The sequence below is a fragment of the Pseudorasbora parva genome, chromosome 8 (genome assembly GCF_024679245.1).
Source record: "Pseudorasbora parva isolate DD20220531a chromosome 8, ASM2467924v1, whole genome shotgun sequence".
NCBI lineage: Eukaryota > Metazoa > Chordata > Actinopteri > Cypriniformes > Gobionidae > Pseudorasbora > Pseudorasbora parva.
The window spans coordinates 29,436,187-29,451,664 of NC_090179.1; the positions used below are offsets into that span (position 1 = coordinate 29,436,187).

The following is a 15,478-nucleotide window of genomic DNA, read 5'->3' on the forward strand; positions in this document are numbered from 1 at the left end:
GGCCTCAACACAACGGTACTATTTAAGTAATTACTAAATGCATTATTATTAATTAACATGAGTAAATAGACCATCTTTGTGCTTCTGCAGTGCCTTCGAGTTTATTTCATAACTGAACACGGGGGAACAGGCCACTGTGAGGGGGTGAGGACAGCTGTCTGCCCGTCTCGGGTGTTGTGATGCAGCTTCTTTCCTTTTAGAACCTGAAACCCCTATCAAGGAGTGCAGCTGTCCAATCAGGTTTAAGCATGCATGAGCCGAGCAGCCAATGGGCAACAAACATCGAAGTATATAAACCAAGGTCTGACATCTTGCAAAGTTGGGCAACCCCTACATTGGCTTGGTGAAAAGGATCTGATCCCAAGGACTGTTACATTTTCTCCCATACAGGTAAACTAAGTTACGGTTCAGATATTTTACAAGGGTGGGAATAAGGGGTACTTGATGAAACATGATAAACTTCAGACAAAAAGGATGTAATACATTGCGGCTTTCAGTCAGGTTGATCCAAATTTTTCCCCATTCAAATTAATCAAACCACATTGGTGTTCCTCATGCACTGGATTCTGGATTCTTGTGGAATTACTATCTTGATAGGTGGAATGTTAAAAATTCTCAGTTTCATATTTTTGGAGCTGCTTTGCAGAAAAGCTTGTCCTTGCCTGATAAGGTTTAGAGACTCGTAATGCATTGGAGAGCTAATAAGAGAGTAGTCTAGAGTAGATGTGTTGTCTATGGCAGGAATGATCTATGTGCTTGACATCTGTTGTACTTTGGTGCAAGGTCATGCCATCTGGCGTTCATAGCTTTTATTTAAGTCTATTCATAATGCCTCAGACATTTCTTTTTTTTTTTGTATGCAACTACATGCAAAATCTGTGAACATGGACAAATAGATTAAGATGATTTATTTATCCTAAACTGTAAGCATTTTCGATATTTCGAATAATATTTTTAATTCAACTTTACAATACCGTATGGGGCGAGTGTACACGCTCCACCCCCATCAGAAACTAGTGAGGTGAATGTTATCTACTGTGAGTGTTAGGAGTGAGTTTGCCAGCCATGCTAAAAATATCACCTGCTGTCTGATTCATACAAGCATGGAAACTATGCAACCACCACTTCATGTAGAAATATGAGGTGCTGGTTAGAAAAAGCAACATATTCTGTTACTAAGAGATTGACGTTTACATGGGACACAAAATATAGCATGCAATAATAGTGTCTGCAATTGCTGCCCTTTTTATTCTGGAAATTAGTGCGATTAAGCGTTGTAATTCTCAATATTAATGTCAGCGAGCAGGGCCGTTGGTTTCCCCTTCATTCCTGGGTACAATGAGTATGCTACACCATAGAAGACCTTAGCAGGCCTGCATGGGACAATGCTAGCTGTCCACCCGAACAATGACTCTGCCGTGCCGCTAATAGTTGCAAACTTATCTCAAAAGCAAATTGTAGGCGTCAACTTGCCTTATTCTTGTCTTGTGGCAGATCGTCGGAAAAAAGTGCAATCATGACGAAGAACTGCCACAACGATTACAAGATGAAATTCCCTCTGGAGGAGGAGTACCCTGACCTCTCCCTGCACAACAACCACATGGCCAAGGTCCTTAATAAGGACATCTACAACAAACTCAGGGGCAAGTCAACTCCCAGTGGATTCACCTTGGATGACTGCATCCAGACTGGCGTGGACAACCCTGGTAAGCCGAACATGTTTGAATACATTTCTACATAGTAGCCAATCTCTCAAAGATACCACATGTGACGTTTTATTTGTCCTTGAAGATAAATAAAATGCTTCCTTTTGATTCCAACTCAAGGCCACCCCTTCATCATGACTGTCGGCTGTGTGGCTGGTGATGAGGAGTCCTATGAAGTCTTCAAGGAGCTGTTCGACCCCATCATTTCCGACCGTCACGGTGGCTACAAGCCCACCGACAAGCACTTGACAGATCTGAACTGGGAGAACCTGAAGGTACTCTAAAGTTCTTTACATGATCATGGCTGTTTTACTCGTACCATAGCTGATGTTTACCTGTGCGCAGGGTGGTGATGACCTTGACCCCAACTACGTTCTGAGCAGCCGTGTGCGTACCGGCCGCAGCATCAAGGGATTCACCCTGCCTCCCCACAACAGCCGTGGTGAGCGTAGAGCTGTGGAGAAGCTGTCCATTGAGGGTGAGTCTCAGTCTCAGTCACATCAAGTACTGACATCTACAAACCAACATGCCTGGTCTTACGGACATTCACATTGTTCGTCTCACAGCTTTGAACAGCCTGGATGGGGAGTTCAAGGGCAAGTACTACCCTCTGAAGGACATGACTGACAAGGAGCAGGAGCAGCTCATTGCTGACCACTTCCTGTTTGACAAGCCCGTGTCCCCACTGCTGTTGGCTGCCGGCATGGCCCGCGACTGGCCTGACGCAAGAGGCATCTGGCACAACGACAACAAAACCTTCCTTGTGTGGGTGAACGAGGAGGATCACCTCCGTGTCATTTCCATGCAGCAGGGTGGCAACATGAAGGAGGTCTTCAAAAGGTTCTGCGTTGGCCTGCAGAAGGTAAATCCCATTGTTTAGCACCTAATCACGCTGTACTTTTTTTCATCTAATGCAAAGATAAGCAACCAAAGGCTTGACTCTTTGTTGTATATTGCAGATTGAGAGCATCTTCAAGAAGCACAACCACGGTTTCATGTGGAACGAGCATCTTGGTTTCATCCTGACCTGCCCCTCTAACTTGGGTACTGGTCTTCGTGGTGGCGTACACGTCAAGTTGCCTAAACTCAGCACACATGCCAAATTCGAGGAGATCCTGACCAGACTGCGTCTTCAGAAGCGTGGCACAGGTGGGCTTGAAATTATTGAACATATAAAATGGCGTGGAGTGTTGCACTGTGATCATCCATTTGAGTGACTCTTTGTACCTTTATTATCCAGGTGGTGTGGACACTGCCTCCGTCGGTGGTGTGTTTGACATCTCCAACGCTGACCGTCTCGGCTCCTCCGAGGTGCAGCAGGTGCAGCTGGTAGTCGATGGTGTTAAGCTCATGGTTGAAATGGAAAAGAAACTGGAGAAGGGCGAGTCCATCGATGGCATGATCCCTGCCCAGAAGTAAAATGGCTAAAGTGCTTTTCTTTTTTTATTTGTTCTTTCATGCAGTCATGCCACCTTGACTTTTCCAAGAGACACTCCACCCTGCTCCCTTTTTCCTACTTTTTTCCTTCACTTCTTTCCTGTCTTTTTTTCTTGCACTTTTCCTTATCTTCCTGTTCCTCCTGTAACATCCTGGGATCAAACCTCCACATAGCTAGAAAACCCTAGCTATGTTGTATTCACACCATTTTTTTTTTTTGGTTGTACAAAGTTAATAAACGGCCCCATGTAACAATCATCCTGTTTTAAGCCTTTACATTATTTGCACATCTTGGTTTTTACCTCCAGACACAGTTATAAACGTAATGTTTATGTATGTAATGTATAATACTCTTGTGGGGAATTCATTGAGAATTCTCAAAGCTGGACGTCAATATATAATTGAAACTTTAAGCACAGTTTTATGAATTCAATCAGCTAAGCTGACCCAACAGGCACAAAAAGATGAGTAATTTCAGTCAAATACAGTCAACAATAATTCAAGCAAGCATGGTTTGTCATTTAATTTGGCTATTATGATGCCAGATCCATGCTTGCTTGAATGACAACATGTAAGTATATTTGAAAATCATACACAACATATTTCCATGAAACGCAATAAATTAATTGCTGGTACAATACTGATAGTCTTTTTGTGACTGAAAATTGTAATTATACACCGCATATTTCATAATTTCAGTCAAATACAGTCAACAGGAATTCAAGCAAGCATGATTTATCATTTCTTTTGGTTATCATGAAGCCAGATCCATGCTTGCTTAAATGATGATAACATATCAGTATATTGGAAAATCATACACAACATATTTCCATGAAACGCAATAAATAAATTGCTGGTACAATATTGATAGTCTTTTTGTGACTGAAAATTGAAATTATTAGTTATTAATTTAAGTATTCTAGAAAATAATGCCTTTGTTATATATTCCTATATTTTTAAATTTGCATTATAAAAATATCTTTGTCATGTTTAAAACCGGTCTCCACAGAATGCATTTGCTTTTAAAATGCTTAGCGATATTTGCCACGCTACTAAATAAACAGACATACAAATCACTGGATTTCAGACAAATGTTGTATTAATCATTCTTGCATTCTCACATTGCACAGCTCTGACATATTCCAATCTTGACAATGAGGACTTACTATGTCAAATCAGAGATAAACAAAGTCAACAGTCTGTTTGTGGCCATTTAGCAGAGAGCACTTCCGGCAAGATAACAGAGGTTTCTCATCAGCGTAACACATACAAGAGCAACACAAAGAGCACTGTATCTCGACTTGGCTCAATGGGGTAAATTGCACCATTTGAAGGGAGAACTGCTTTAAAACAGGTGATGTTGCTCACTCAGCCCTAAAGTGCTACGGTGTGACCATGTAATATGTTGAATCTAAAAACAAGGAGGCTCAGGAAAGCAGACATCACCTACTCAACCTGCATCACTGACAAGTTTGATGGCTAAAACAACCAACAAGGACATTTCATTAAAAAAATGAGGAGAAATTGCTATCACTTTCAGCACTTGCATTGTCAGCGGCTCTGCATGTTGTCTACGGTTCGAAATGGTGTGGCATTCACATGTGTTTTTTTGTGTGAATATAGTCATTGAAACAAGGATAAAATAAAACATACTATTCTTGCCAAGCACGGCAGGAGAATAGAAATCAAAAAATGAGTTAAATAGCAGCAGTTTAAAAGGAATGACAATGTACAGAGTGAACACGCAACAAACAATCTGTGTTAAAAATAACATGGCTAAGATACCAGGTAAAATCAACGGTAAAACAGACCCGGAAAAGGGGAGTTCCTTCAGCAGGGCTTTTGTGTGAGCAGGTGCCCAGTTCTCAAAGTGTGTGTGCCAGTCTTTGTAGGCTTAGAGGGGGCGGGGGTGTGGGCAGGGCTTTCAGTCATCCCGTCTTTCTGTCCCATGCTTTTGTCCCTGCCCTCCACCCCCTGTCGCCCTCAGAGTTCGAGTTCTTTGGACACTTTGGTGGCGATGTCCCGAAAGGCAAGCGGTGCCCCCCACAGGCGCTTAAATCGGACACCGCTGGTCTCTGCGGGGCCGTTGGGCAGCTGGCAAACCTCCGCTTCGAAGGCAACGCGGGAGCCAGCGGCTCCGTGGGTGCAGGAGAGGAGGAAGGGCCCGGCCTGGTGGACCTGGCAACCGCAGCCCTGCGCCGCCTCCCGCAGAGCCAGAACCACCTCGGCCGGGTCCCGCGGGCTCCGCACCCTCACATCCCAGCCGCATCGGGGGGTCCTGGGCTCTGTCGCTTTTTGATACCCAGATAGATAGCGACTGCAGAGGGAGGAGGAGGAGGAGGTGAAATGGGGGAGAAATGGGAGGTGGGTGGTGACGTGTGTGGGTGGATGGGGGTGGAGGGGGAACAAGAGAGAAATATATTAGAAATCTGTGAGAGCAAAAACACAGTTCTTAAAGACTGACTAAACTGTGTAGACTGTAGTCTGTGAAATATTTAACTAAGCTAAATAACTGTAATTTCAAGGATCAGGAAATAGAAAGTTAACACTTTACAGCAAGGTTCAATTAGTTAACATTAGGTAGAGCATGGGTTAACATGAACTAACAAGGAACAACTTTTTAACATTTAACAATCAAGATTATTCATTTTATTTCATATTACATTCATTAAAATGCAATTCAAAAAAGTGTAAACTGAAATTAAAGTACACCTTGAAATGTTAAAAATGTCTTATTATAAAAAATGAACATTAACCTAGATAAATAAATGCTTTAAACATATTGTACATTGTAATTGTATGATACGAAATGCATTAACTAATGTTAAATGAACCTTGTGGTAAAGGGTTACTAATAAAATAATGCTAAATGGATCGAAAGAAACATCTTAAAACAGTTCGAAAAACTTCTACAATCAAAAAGAGAGGAGATGTTTAGATAAAAGCTAAAACCAGTTACCTTTCAGGAGACACTGGACTTCTTCAGGATAATAAAACCATTTTTAAAACCAGTTAAAATCTAAGCATTATTTCGACTATCAGCAAAAAGCTGTAGAACATTTAGCAAGGTCTGAATAAAATGTGAATGGCATTCATTTTTAAAGGTGACTAGAAGTAAACTACCGTTCAAAAGTTTGGTGTCTGTGAGATTTTTTTTAAAAGTCTTTTTGGCTCACCAAGGATGCATTTAATTGATCAAAAATACAGTAAAAACAACAATATTGTGAAATATTTTGAAATATAATAGAATTGTTTTCTCTGTTTGAACATATATTTTTAAATGTTTTTTATGATGTAAAAAAAAAATCAGTGTCACATGATCCTTCAGAAATCAATATAATATGCTGATTTGGTGCATCTTCACAGCTGAACTGCTTTATATTTCTGCAGAAACCATGACATTTGTTTTTCAAGATTCTAGGATGAATAGAATGTTCCAACATCATTAATGTCTTTACTATTATTTTTCATCAATTTTAAGCATCCCCACTTAATAAAAGTCTTAATTTCTTTGAACAACAACAAAAAAATCTTACTAAACCCAAACCTTTGAATGGTAGAGTAAAAAAAAACATTCAGGCACATAAAAAAAATTATAAAAATCAAGCCAAGTATAGAAAAAAGTATATAGGTAGAGCACTATGTGTATGCTGAATTCAGCACAACCTGTGCAGCCAAACATGCACTTCATATGCCTCATACACATTATACCTCAATGTAAATCTCAACCGAATGTAAACCGCATTCCAAATACATCCAACTTTTACCAGTAATATACATTGAGATTAGCTGGTCACTATTAGCAGAGAAAATAAAAAATGTCATTCAAACATCCATGTTTAAAAAAATGGAAGTGTGACTTTCGAAATGCAAAAGCCAACCACTGTCAATGAAAATTATAATGTGAATATGAAAAAAGGTAAAGGGAAGGACAAGTACGAATCTAAACAAACTCTACATACAGTGTATCTAAGCTAGTTTTGATGCACACAGTATACATACAGTACACAGTTCTATATAATTAACAAAAAGCAGTCACATTCGGATCAGTCTGATCTGACATGGCACGCAGCACATGCTAGAAGTTACCTGTGTTTTTTAGCCTGACTTTTTGTGGCTGTATCTGTAGCTAAGGAGAAGTAACAGAGTTAAGATAATATGTGAGGAGTGTGTTTTTACATGTTTTACCGAGCAAATAACATTTATCTGTTAATTTATCTAGATATTCTTTGTGCTATAATTTTTCATTCTCCTCTACCTATTTTCTGTCTTTCTTCTGTTTGAGTTGTTTGCTTGTTTTCTGTAATGAAGAAAATGGTCCAGAATTGGAAGATGGATGGCTTACTTCCTCTGTCAAATGTATCTATTAAAAAGAATATGGAAACACTCACCTTGTGACCGGAGATCTGCAGACTCTCTCAGGTTCGTCTGTGACCCTCAAGAAGAAGACAAAAAAGGTTCATGTTAGGAATCAATCGGCCAGTTTTTCCCGCCCTCAACAAACAACCAATCACAGACATGCACCGTTACACTGACGTCACCTTCAATCCACAAATATCACCACTGACAACAAAAGAAAGTGATGGCAGTGATGGATTTAATAGTGTAGGATTATGTATTTTCTTAGAGAATGTTATGTTTTTGATACACCATCACACGTTGTATCATGTCAGTGTAACAGAATTTAAAGAAACATTTACAATATACTTAACACAATCTAAAACGAATTTCTTGTGTGTCTGGTAATTTGCTTTGTAGTTTATTAATCTAATATTCTACATGAGACGTTAGTAATTATTAATACAGCTTTAAACAAAGAAAGTGCTAGTTGAGTGATGTCCACATGAGGGCGCAATGGTTCAATGCTGCTTTTAAGAACACTTGTGAAACTTTCCATTCACATAATGTAGCAAATGAGGTGGCCAGTGTATTCCCTCTTAAAGGGACAGTACATAGCCCTCTTCCTTAAACAGTGTATGAGGGCTCTCTGTTGGGTGTTAATAAACCATATCTGGACAGAAAAAAATAATGTGGTAAGCAGGGGAGGCAAATGAGCTTGGCCAATGGTGAGTCGGATTTGGCATGAGAGGATAAAATACAAGTTACATAACTAATCTGGGTCCAGATGAAATTGTTTACAAAGCTCCTTCTGCATTTTTCATTGCATTAAGAATCACTAGAAATCTAAAAAGAGCACAGTATTCTTCGAGCCAAGCTAAATGCCATTCCTGTGAATGAGTAAAAGGTGAGAGAAATGGATGAACGAGTGCATGTAAAAGGTGATACATGGATAGCGCTATGGTGTAAAAGACCTTTTGAGCATCAAACACAAAGCACTTACTCAAATATTAAAACATATATGCAAAAATGTAGTTGTATGAAATGCATTTACAATAATAATCAAAATCGTGTTCACCTAAATTAAAAATAATAATAATAATTTGCTTACCCTTGTGTCATTCCAAACATATATAATTTTTCTCTTGACAACCAAAATATTTTGCATAATACCCAAATATGGGCTGTCATCTCGTAGAAATGACAAATAAATTAGCGTGAATTACACCTATACAATTTGAATGCAATTTGATTCATATACATTGTGCCACATCACGCTTGACATGCATACCATTTTGGAATGAATGTGATTTCAAAGCAAAAAGGAAGATTTCAGTTAAATAAAGTTATCATGTGACTTCAGAAGACTTGCATTAGAGTGTACTGGTGCCTTTGCAATATAGATTTTTAACAGTTCTTTGTTAAAGAGTTAGAAGCCATGAATCATACCAATCAAAGTCATAATTTTTTGGCACACAAAAAGTATACTCATCGTTTCACAAAATGAAGGTTGAACTGGAGTCACATGGACCATTTTAACGATGTTTATACTTCCTTTCTGGGCCTTGAAAGTGTTCATTAAATAGCTGTCTATGGAGGGGTCAGAGAGCTCTCGGATTTCATTTGTGTTCCAAAGATGACGGGTTCGGAACGACATGAGGGTGAGTAATTAATGACAGAATATTCATTTTTGGGTGAACTAACCCTTTAATAGTTTCAACAAAACCATATACTATCAATTCACAAGCCTGAAACTCATTAGGTCTGTTTGGTTTATAAGTTATCATTATCAACAAGGATTATTCAACTTTTCTGGTGCTTTTTGAAGCTTGACAGCTCTCAACATCCCACAAAACCATACAGGTTTGGAATGACACGAGGGTGAGTAAACTATGACAGAATTGAAATGTTGAATTATCTTTGAAAGCTCAAAGAGGTGCTCTGACACCCAGCGCCAACACGGGTGTCAAAGAGAGAGGTGAGACTGTGAGTATTTTGACAGACTGAGAGATGGAACAAGGCCACAAACAGTAAGAAAACTTACTAACTGTTTTTGATCCCTGTGGCAGAGTGCAGCCCGAGACTGACTTGTTTGAGCTCTGGCGCTTAGAGGGGTCAAGATTGACCCTAAGAGTTGATGAGGGGAAGGAAAAAGAGAAAAAGACAGTGTGATAGACAGAGAGAAGGAGGGGAACAGGAAGATTGAGAGAGAAATAAGATTGGAGCAAGGGAAAAAAAGCAAAGAAACAAATAAACAAAACAGAAACACAGAGCACCAAACAACAGCCAAGACCAAGAGATAGAGGGACACAAGGGGGAGCAGGCGCCTGAAGCTGTCGGTTAATAAGAGAGGAGGCTTGAGGAAGAGTTAATGCAGAGAGTACATATGCAAACTTATGCGGAAAAAGGATTTTATCCATTGGATGTCATCCTAGATAGGTGCTTAATCTATTCGTGAAGTTTGTTTTAAGAGATGGAAGTGTTGCTCTAATCTAATAAAAAGCTTCTAGTTGCGCATCTCTGCAAAAGTCGTTCTTTCTGGCGTTTGGCCCAGACAGGCACAAACAATTTCACTAAAGGATGCTTAAGAGCAAAGCACCCCATCAGCATTCCTACTTTCTACTGAACATCTCAATCACATTACGGACTCCAAACACTCCCATATATAACTACATTACATCCTAAGATTCCACAGGACAATGGGCACTAAACCAAATGTAAGATGACTTTGTAAACTGATTGGCTCTAGTGGTGGAGCCGGTGTCATTTTGATCTTATGCGGCTAAAGAGCAATTCACATCAAGGTTGATAAAATTATAACTATGACTATAAAGTCCACACCACATATAATAATACCAACACAAAATCATTGCATTATAAAAATATTGTTGTATTCGCTTTCAGAATATTTTTAAATAAAAACATTGACATTCAAACAGAATTCACCCTGACATTAAAAAGCTTGAGCATTTAAAAAGGTTTAAAAAGGCAGACGACATAACTGCAGCACGCTTGAACGGAACATTATCGTGCACTGGTGTGGATTCTAATATAGTTGTCATTATTGTTGTTTTTATAGCTATCGGTGTGGACACTAAGATAGTTATCGTCATATATAATAATTGTTGGTTGGTGTGGCTGCTTAAGAAGTTATTTTTATTTATATCGTACCTGGTGTGAAAGCTAATATACTTATCGCTGTAGTTATAGTCCATTATTATCGTGGACACTAAATAATATACATTGTTATTATCGTTATAGTTATCTTTAAAGTTATCTTTATAGTTATTGTCTGGTAATGTATAGTTGTAGTCTGGTACTATTACAGTTCTCTTTATAGATATGTTTATAGTTATTGTTCTTGGGGTGAAAATAATATTGCTATTGTGACATTTACAATTTTTGTTAGTTTGTGTCGACACTGTTCTTTAAAGTTACTGCTCATGCTATTGTTATGTTTATAGTTGGTATATAGTTGGTCTGTTGGTATGAATACTAATATAGTTATCAATTTAGTCATGTTTATAGTTTGTGTTCTTGGTGTGAATGCTAATATAGTTATTGTTCTTCGTGTGAACGGGCCTTTAAACTTCTTCAGGTAGCACAATGCTTTACTAAAAAGTAGAAGATTTGGGAAGAGTAAACTGATGATGTGGAACTTGAATTTATTTGGATTTATTTTTATCTATAATCTTCTAATGTTTACTCTCACAGAATCATTCTGGTTTACAAGATGCAACCGTCGCTCTCCTCTTACCTGCGGGTAAGTTTTGAGGTCAGCTTAGAGAACAGGTTTGTGGTGGCACGGCTACGGGAGTGTGGCAGAGGGCTGGCTTCGTGGGAGAGGGTGGGTGAGGTGGGGGGTGCGTGGGTAGGAGGCCGGTGGTCCCTTAGCTGGCCTCCGTGGAAGGTGCTGCGGATGGTGGATCCCCTCGACAGCCTAGAACGTTCTGAAGATGTGGAGCCGGAGGCCCCGGCCCCGGAGATGCTGTGGGTGGACGGGGAGGCTGGAGGTAATCGATGTGACAAGGAGCTGAGGAAAGAGACAAGAAAACACAGATGGAAAACAAAAAATATTGATGACAAAGTTTGGTACATAGCTCGTCTCGCTTTTGCTCTGGATAAGAATGATATCCACCAAGAACAATTGTAGCAACATGCTAACAACAACCCAAACCGCATAAGCAACAGCATAGCAATGGCGGAATGGCCTAGAATAAAATTAACAATCACTTTATCAATGGCATAGTAATAAAGTGAAACTGTTCCCACCAACTTTTTCAGCTGTATTTTTACCATAGGGGTTATGAAAAACCTTTTTGTTACAGAGTTATAAGTTATAAACCAAACCAACAAACTGCAAGGTAAGGCACATTACAAACTTTAATTTGAAGAAAAAAAAGTGTTAAAAAAAACTGATAAAATGACATCTGTTCTGTGTCGTTTTAATGAGGGAAATAATTTGTTTTATGCAGTTTTTTTTTTTTTTTTTGCAAATCAGTCATGCAAATATTTAAGTTGTTTGTGAGCGCAAGGAGACGTGGTTATGTCTTTTCAGAATCATGGGTAATGTAGTTTTTCACCAGGAATTTCAGTGTTAAAGATACACTATGTAATTTCTCAATCCGCTAAAGGTCGCCAATTCAAAACAAAGGTGTAGTTTGATGATGCCAAATTTGAGCACAGAATCTCGGGACATGTGGTCTTCCCCTCACAGCCGGTGGAAAAGAATTGGGCTCGGACTCTGGCAGAAATTATGTCCATGGATGCAATTACTACATTACTGTAGTAAGATGCGATGCAGAACTGAGTGTGTTGGAGCTGAGGAAGGCCGCTGGAGCGATTGTTACACAAACACACAGCTCATGAGCAGCGGGACTTTTATTATGACGGGACACAGTCGCCGGTGCCATTTCCGCTTTTCCGGTCATGAGTATGAGGTACCGGTAACGCAGCTCTGTTTATCATAATAGATAAATCGAAGTGTGTTCAAAATTATGTTATGACATTATTCTGTGTGTTCGCTCAGCGGCTGCTGTGACACTTGTTGCACACTGCTAAGAGTAAAACGTTTCTGCCAAATAAAACAGAAGTTAACGCAAATATGACCAAATTGACAGGCGACTGTCTCAGATGTCCCGGCTCCTTGGTTAAAATAGCAATTTTCTCAAAATTTACAAATAGTTCAAAACATTTGCGATATTGTAAGAACTCAACTCACCAAAATATATAACACTGGCCTGGTGGTTTTTGGATATTTCACAGCAAAAATACTACATAGTGCAACTTTAAACACAATTATTTAAAAATAGTTGAAATAATACAGGTTGATGGCTTCAACAAAAGCATATACCATCCATAATAACCTTGCAGCTGACAGTAGATGAGCTTTAACGGTTTATAAGTTATTGTTCAAACTCCAACCCCTATGGACAAAATGCCTATCCCTATAGGGTTTTTATAACATCTCAGCAAAAAAAGTTTTGCATAGGACTTCTCCCGAAAATACAAAAATCTGGATTCAAATATGACTGCTGTGCTGTACGTTCATTATTCCCGCTCATTGGCAGTCATCGTGGCTCTAACTGGAGGCTACTGTGGTGACAGAACTTCATTAGACAAAGTCCAAAACGTACTAAAGTAACAGCTCTATAGCGATTTGATTAGACCGATATCAGATCTGGATGCTTGAAGAGGCAGCTCTCGTTGGGTTTAGTTGAGCGTAAATGTGAGGCAGGATACTGCTGAGTCACTGACGCATGAGTGAGCTCTCTTGTGTTCCTATTCCCATCTCAGAAACAGCCACTTAAGGCAAATTAAAACTGAACGTTTAGCGGAAAAAAACTTGCACACTACTGCATATCTCAACGCCGGAGATGGCGATGCACATCTCAACGGCGAGATAATTCACTCTAATTTCTGTTAATCAAAATTAGTCCAAACTCAGGACAAAGGACAGAAAGTCAAACAACAAGAGAGAAAAAAAGAGCAAGAGGAAAAGACAATGATTCCAAACTCACACCCATAATTCTACCGCCATTAATAAGGTGTTCTTAATAGTAGATAACATGTTGCCGTACAATGGAAGAGTGTTCTAGGTGGTTACTATGGTGTTGCCATACAACTGCTTTGATGTTATAGCCTAGGTGGTTACTAGGATGTTGCTATGCAGTTGCTAGGCGGTTACCATTGACTACTTGATTGCTTGGAACCTGATGTTGTCTGATCACAGTAGTACACCTCTCCTTTTGATTAGCAATAGGAATAGTGATGCTTTCCATAGCAAACAGCACTAATAATCTCTCCGTTCAGATGGGTTCACTTCGCTGATGTGCATCTCTTGGCATCGGACTGTCTCTGTCCCCTCCATCTTGCTCAATTTTGGCCTAGATCTAAAAGATCTCACATGCTGCCTCAGTCTGCCCACTGGCCTGGGGCCACTTCACTTAACGCTCTAAATAACCCTGAGCTGATGGACCTTACACACACACAATCACACGCAGGATTTCCTATAACAGGGTTTCACATATTAGCTTCCCTTGGTTGGCCACACTGCAGTCATTAATAGCAGTGCTGGGCATAAAATTAGCACCTGAAACAACATGACTGGGTGTGTGCAGTACACATACATATAGTGTGTAAATAGGGTCCATAACATTTAAGACTAGTCTGGGATTTAACATTTTAGGATTTTAGGTTCTGGGATTTAAAATATATAAATATGTAAGAATTATTTTTTAAAGTAACTAAACAAATAATACAAGTAAATTGTGACTTATTAATATCAATTGTCAAATATTAAATATCAATTAAGTTTTTTTCAAATTGTTATAACACCATATGTATTAAGTAATAATAATTTATCTGGTGTTCTAATGATTTCACTGTGTATTTGTCAATTATGGTGATTGTGATTTTGCGTGTGTAGACACGTGTACTGTACTGGCCGAGTTCGGAGGAGGGAGGATTCTTTAGGTCAACCAGTCAAGGAGCCTTGTGACCCAGACAATCCACGTGCCTCCTCTCACTCTCTTTAAATCACATGACACCCAGTCTTTGGACCTCCCCAAAGGGGGGTGGGGGGAGATAGAAGGACAGCTAAGCAGTCACCATCTGCCACTGCTAAAGCATAACAGACCAAATCCATCTCAATAAAACAAGCGCACAGGAAAAAATAGTTTCAGCTTCAGCATGTAGGTATATCAATTATAAAACTTCAATACACATACAAACGCATAAAATACAGAAACACATGTACCTGTTCTCTTTCCCATTTTGTAGTAAGGCGTGTCTGTCTGTGCTGGTGCGGTCCGTGCATACATAAGTGTTCCTACGGGTCATGGCACTGGCAGGGATGTTGTTCTAAAATGTGAAAGAGAAGGCATTGAAAACCAAAAAGATGGAAATCAACACAGACATATTTTGTGTCACTAAGGTTATCTAAAAACATCCAGCGTTTCTGACACAGCTGTCCTCAGAAATCCATGCATTTTGTCCCATGGAACATTTTCGGAACAAGCTGTTTGCATACTAAGAGAACAACACTTCATGACCAGAGAAAGCCAATAACGAATCTGAACATGTGCCATTAACACCCAGGGGATACGTTGGTATTGATGTATTTGGTGTATTTGAGAAGTTATGCAACATTTTAATTTGCGGTGCTTGAATTGTCATCTGGATGATTTATATTTATTATACCTTTTAAAGGAAATGTGCATCCAAAAATTAAAATTTCATCATCATTCATCATGCCTTTCAAAACAGCATGAATTTCTTTCTTCCATGGAACACAAAAGGAGTTATTTATAGCAGAACATCCAGCTTCCCTTTTCCATAGAAGGAAAGTGAATGGTGACCATGGCTGTAAGCAAGGTTAATGGCTTAAATTTCAGTCCGTTCCCCATATAAATCTATCATATGGCTTCAAAAGACTTGGAATATAGTGCACAAGTCCTAAGATGAGGAACAATGAATATTTCCTGTAACTATATGCA

The 15,478-nt window shown here is 39.3% G+C and overlaps 2 protein-coding genes across 5 annotated transcripts in view; one reads left to right on the forward strand and one right to left on the reverse strand.

Annotated features, from left to right (window-relative positions):
- Window positions 1-258: 258 nt before the first annotated feature.
- Window positions 259-3,401, forward strand: ckmb (creatine kinase, muscle b). Its single transcript, XM_067450699.1, has 7 exons — window positions 259-390; window positions 1,495-1,706; window positions 1,827-1,981; window positions 2,052-2,184; window positions 2,273-2,568; window positions 2,666-2,855; window positions 2,947-3,401. Exons 2-7 carry the CDS (start codon window positions 1,517-1,519, stop codon window positions 3,123-3,125), a joined length of 1,143 nt encoding a protein of 380 aa, XP_067306800.1. The 5' UTR covers window positions 259-390; window positions 1,495-1,516; the 3' UTR covers window positions 3,126-3,401.
- An 819-nt stretch (window positions 3,402-4,220) lies between these two features.
- Window positions 4,221-15,478, reverse strand: part of mark4b (MAP/microtubule affinity-regulating kinase 4b) — a 53,003-nt gene continuing 41,745 nt past the window's right edge. The window contains exons 14-20 of one of the 4 annotated variants that reach the window (XM_067450693.1): window positions 14,740-14,843; window positions 11,239-11,514; window positions 9,526-9,608; window positions 7,535-7,579; window positions 7,402-7,443; window positions 7,233-7,272; window positions 4,221-5,460 (exon numbers count right to left, since the gene is read on the reverse strand). In XM_067450693.1, coding sequence (XP_067306794.1) covers window positions 5,127-5,460; window positions 7,233-7,272; window positions 7,402-7,443; window positions 7,535-7,579; window positions 9,526-9,608; window positions 11,239-11,514; window positions 14,740-14,843 — 924 coding nt within the window. In that variant the 3' untranslated portion in view covers window positions 4,221-5,126. The remainder of the gene's footprint in view (window positions 5,461-7,232; window positions 7,273-7,401; window positions 7,444-7,534; window positions 7,580-9,525; window positions 9,609-11,238; window positions 11,515-14,739; window positions 14,844-15,478) is intronic. The other 3 variants (XM_067450694.1, XM_067450696.1, XM_067450695.1) reach the window with 3 other exon arrangements.

Bases quoted from the DNA above. Each gene is read 5' to 3' on its own strand.
- ckmb (XM_067450699.1), top strand. From the start codon at position 1,517: ATGACGAAGAACTGCCACAACGATTACAAGATGAAATTCCCTCTGGAG. The intron at 1,707-1,826 runs GTAAGCCGAACA...TTCCAACTCAAG, and splicing joins GACTGGCGTGGACAACCCTG to GCCACCCCTTCATCATGACT. The intron at 2,185-2,272 runs GTGAGTCTCAGT...TTCGTCTCACAG, and splicing joins GGAGAAGCTGTCCATTGAGG to CTTTGAACAGCCTGGATGGG.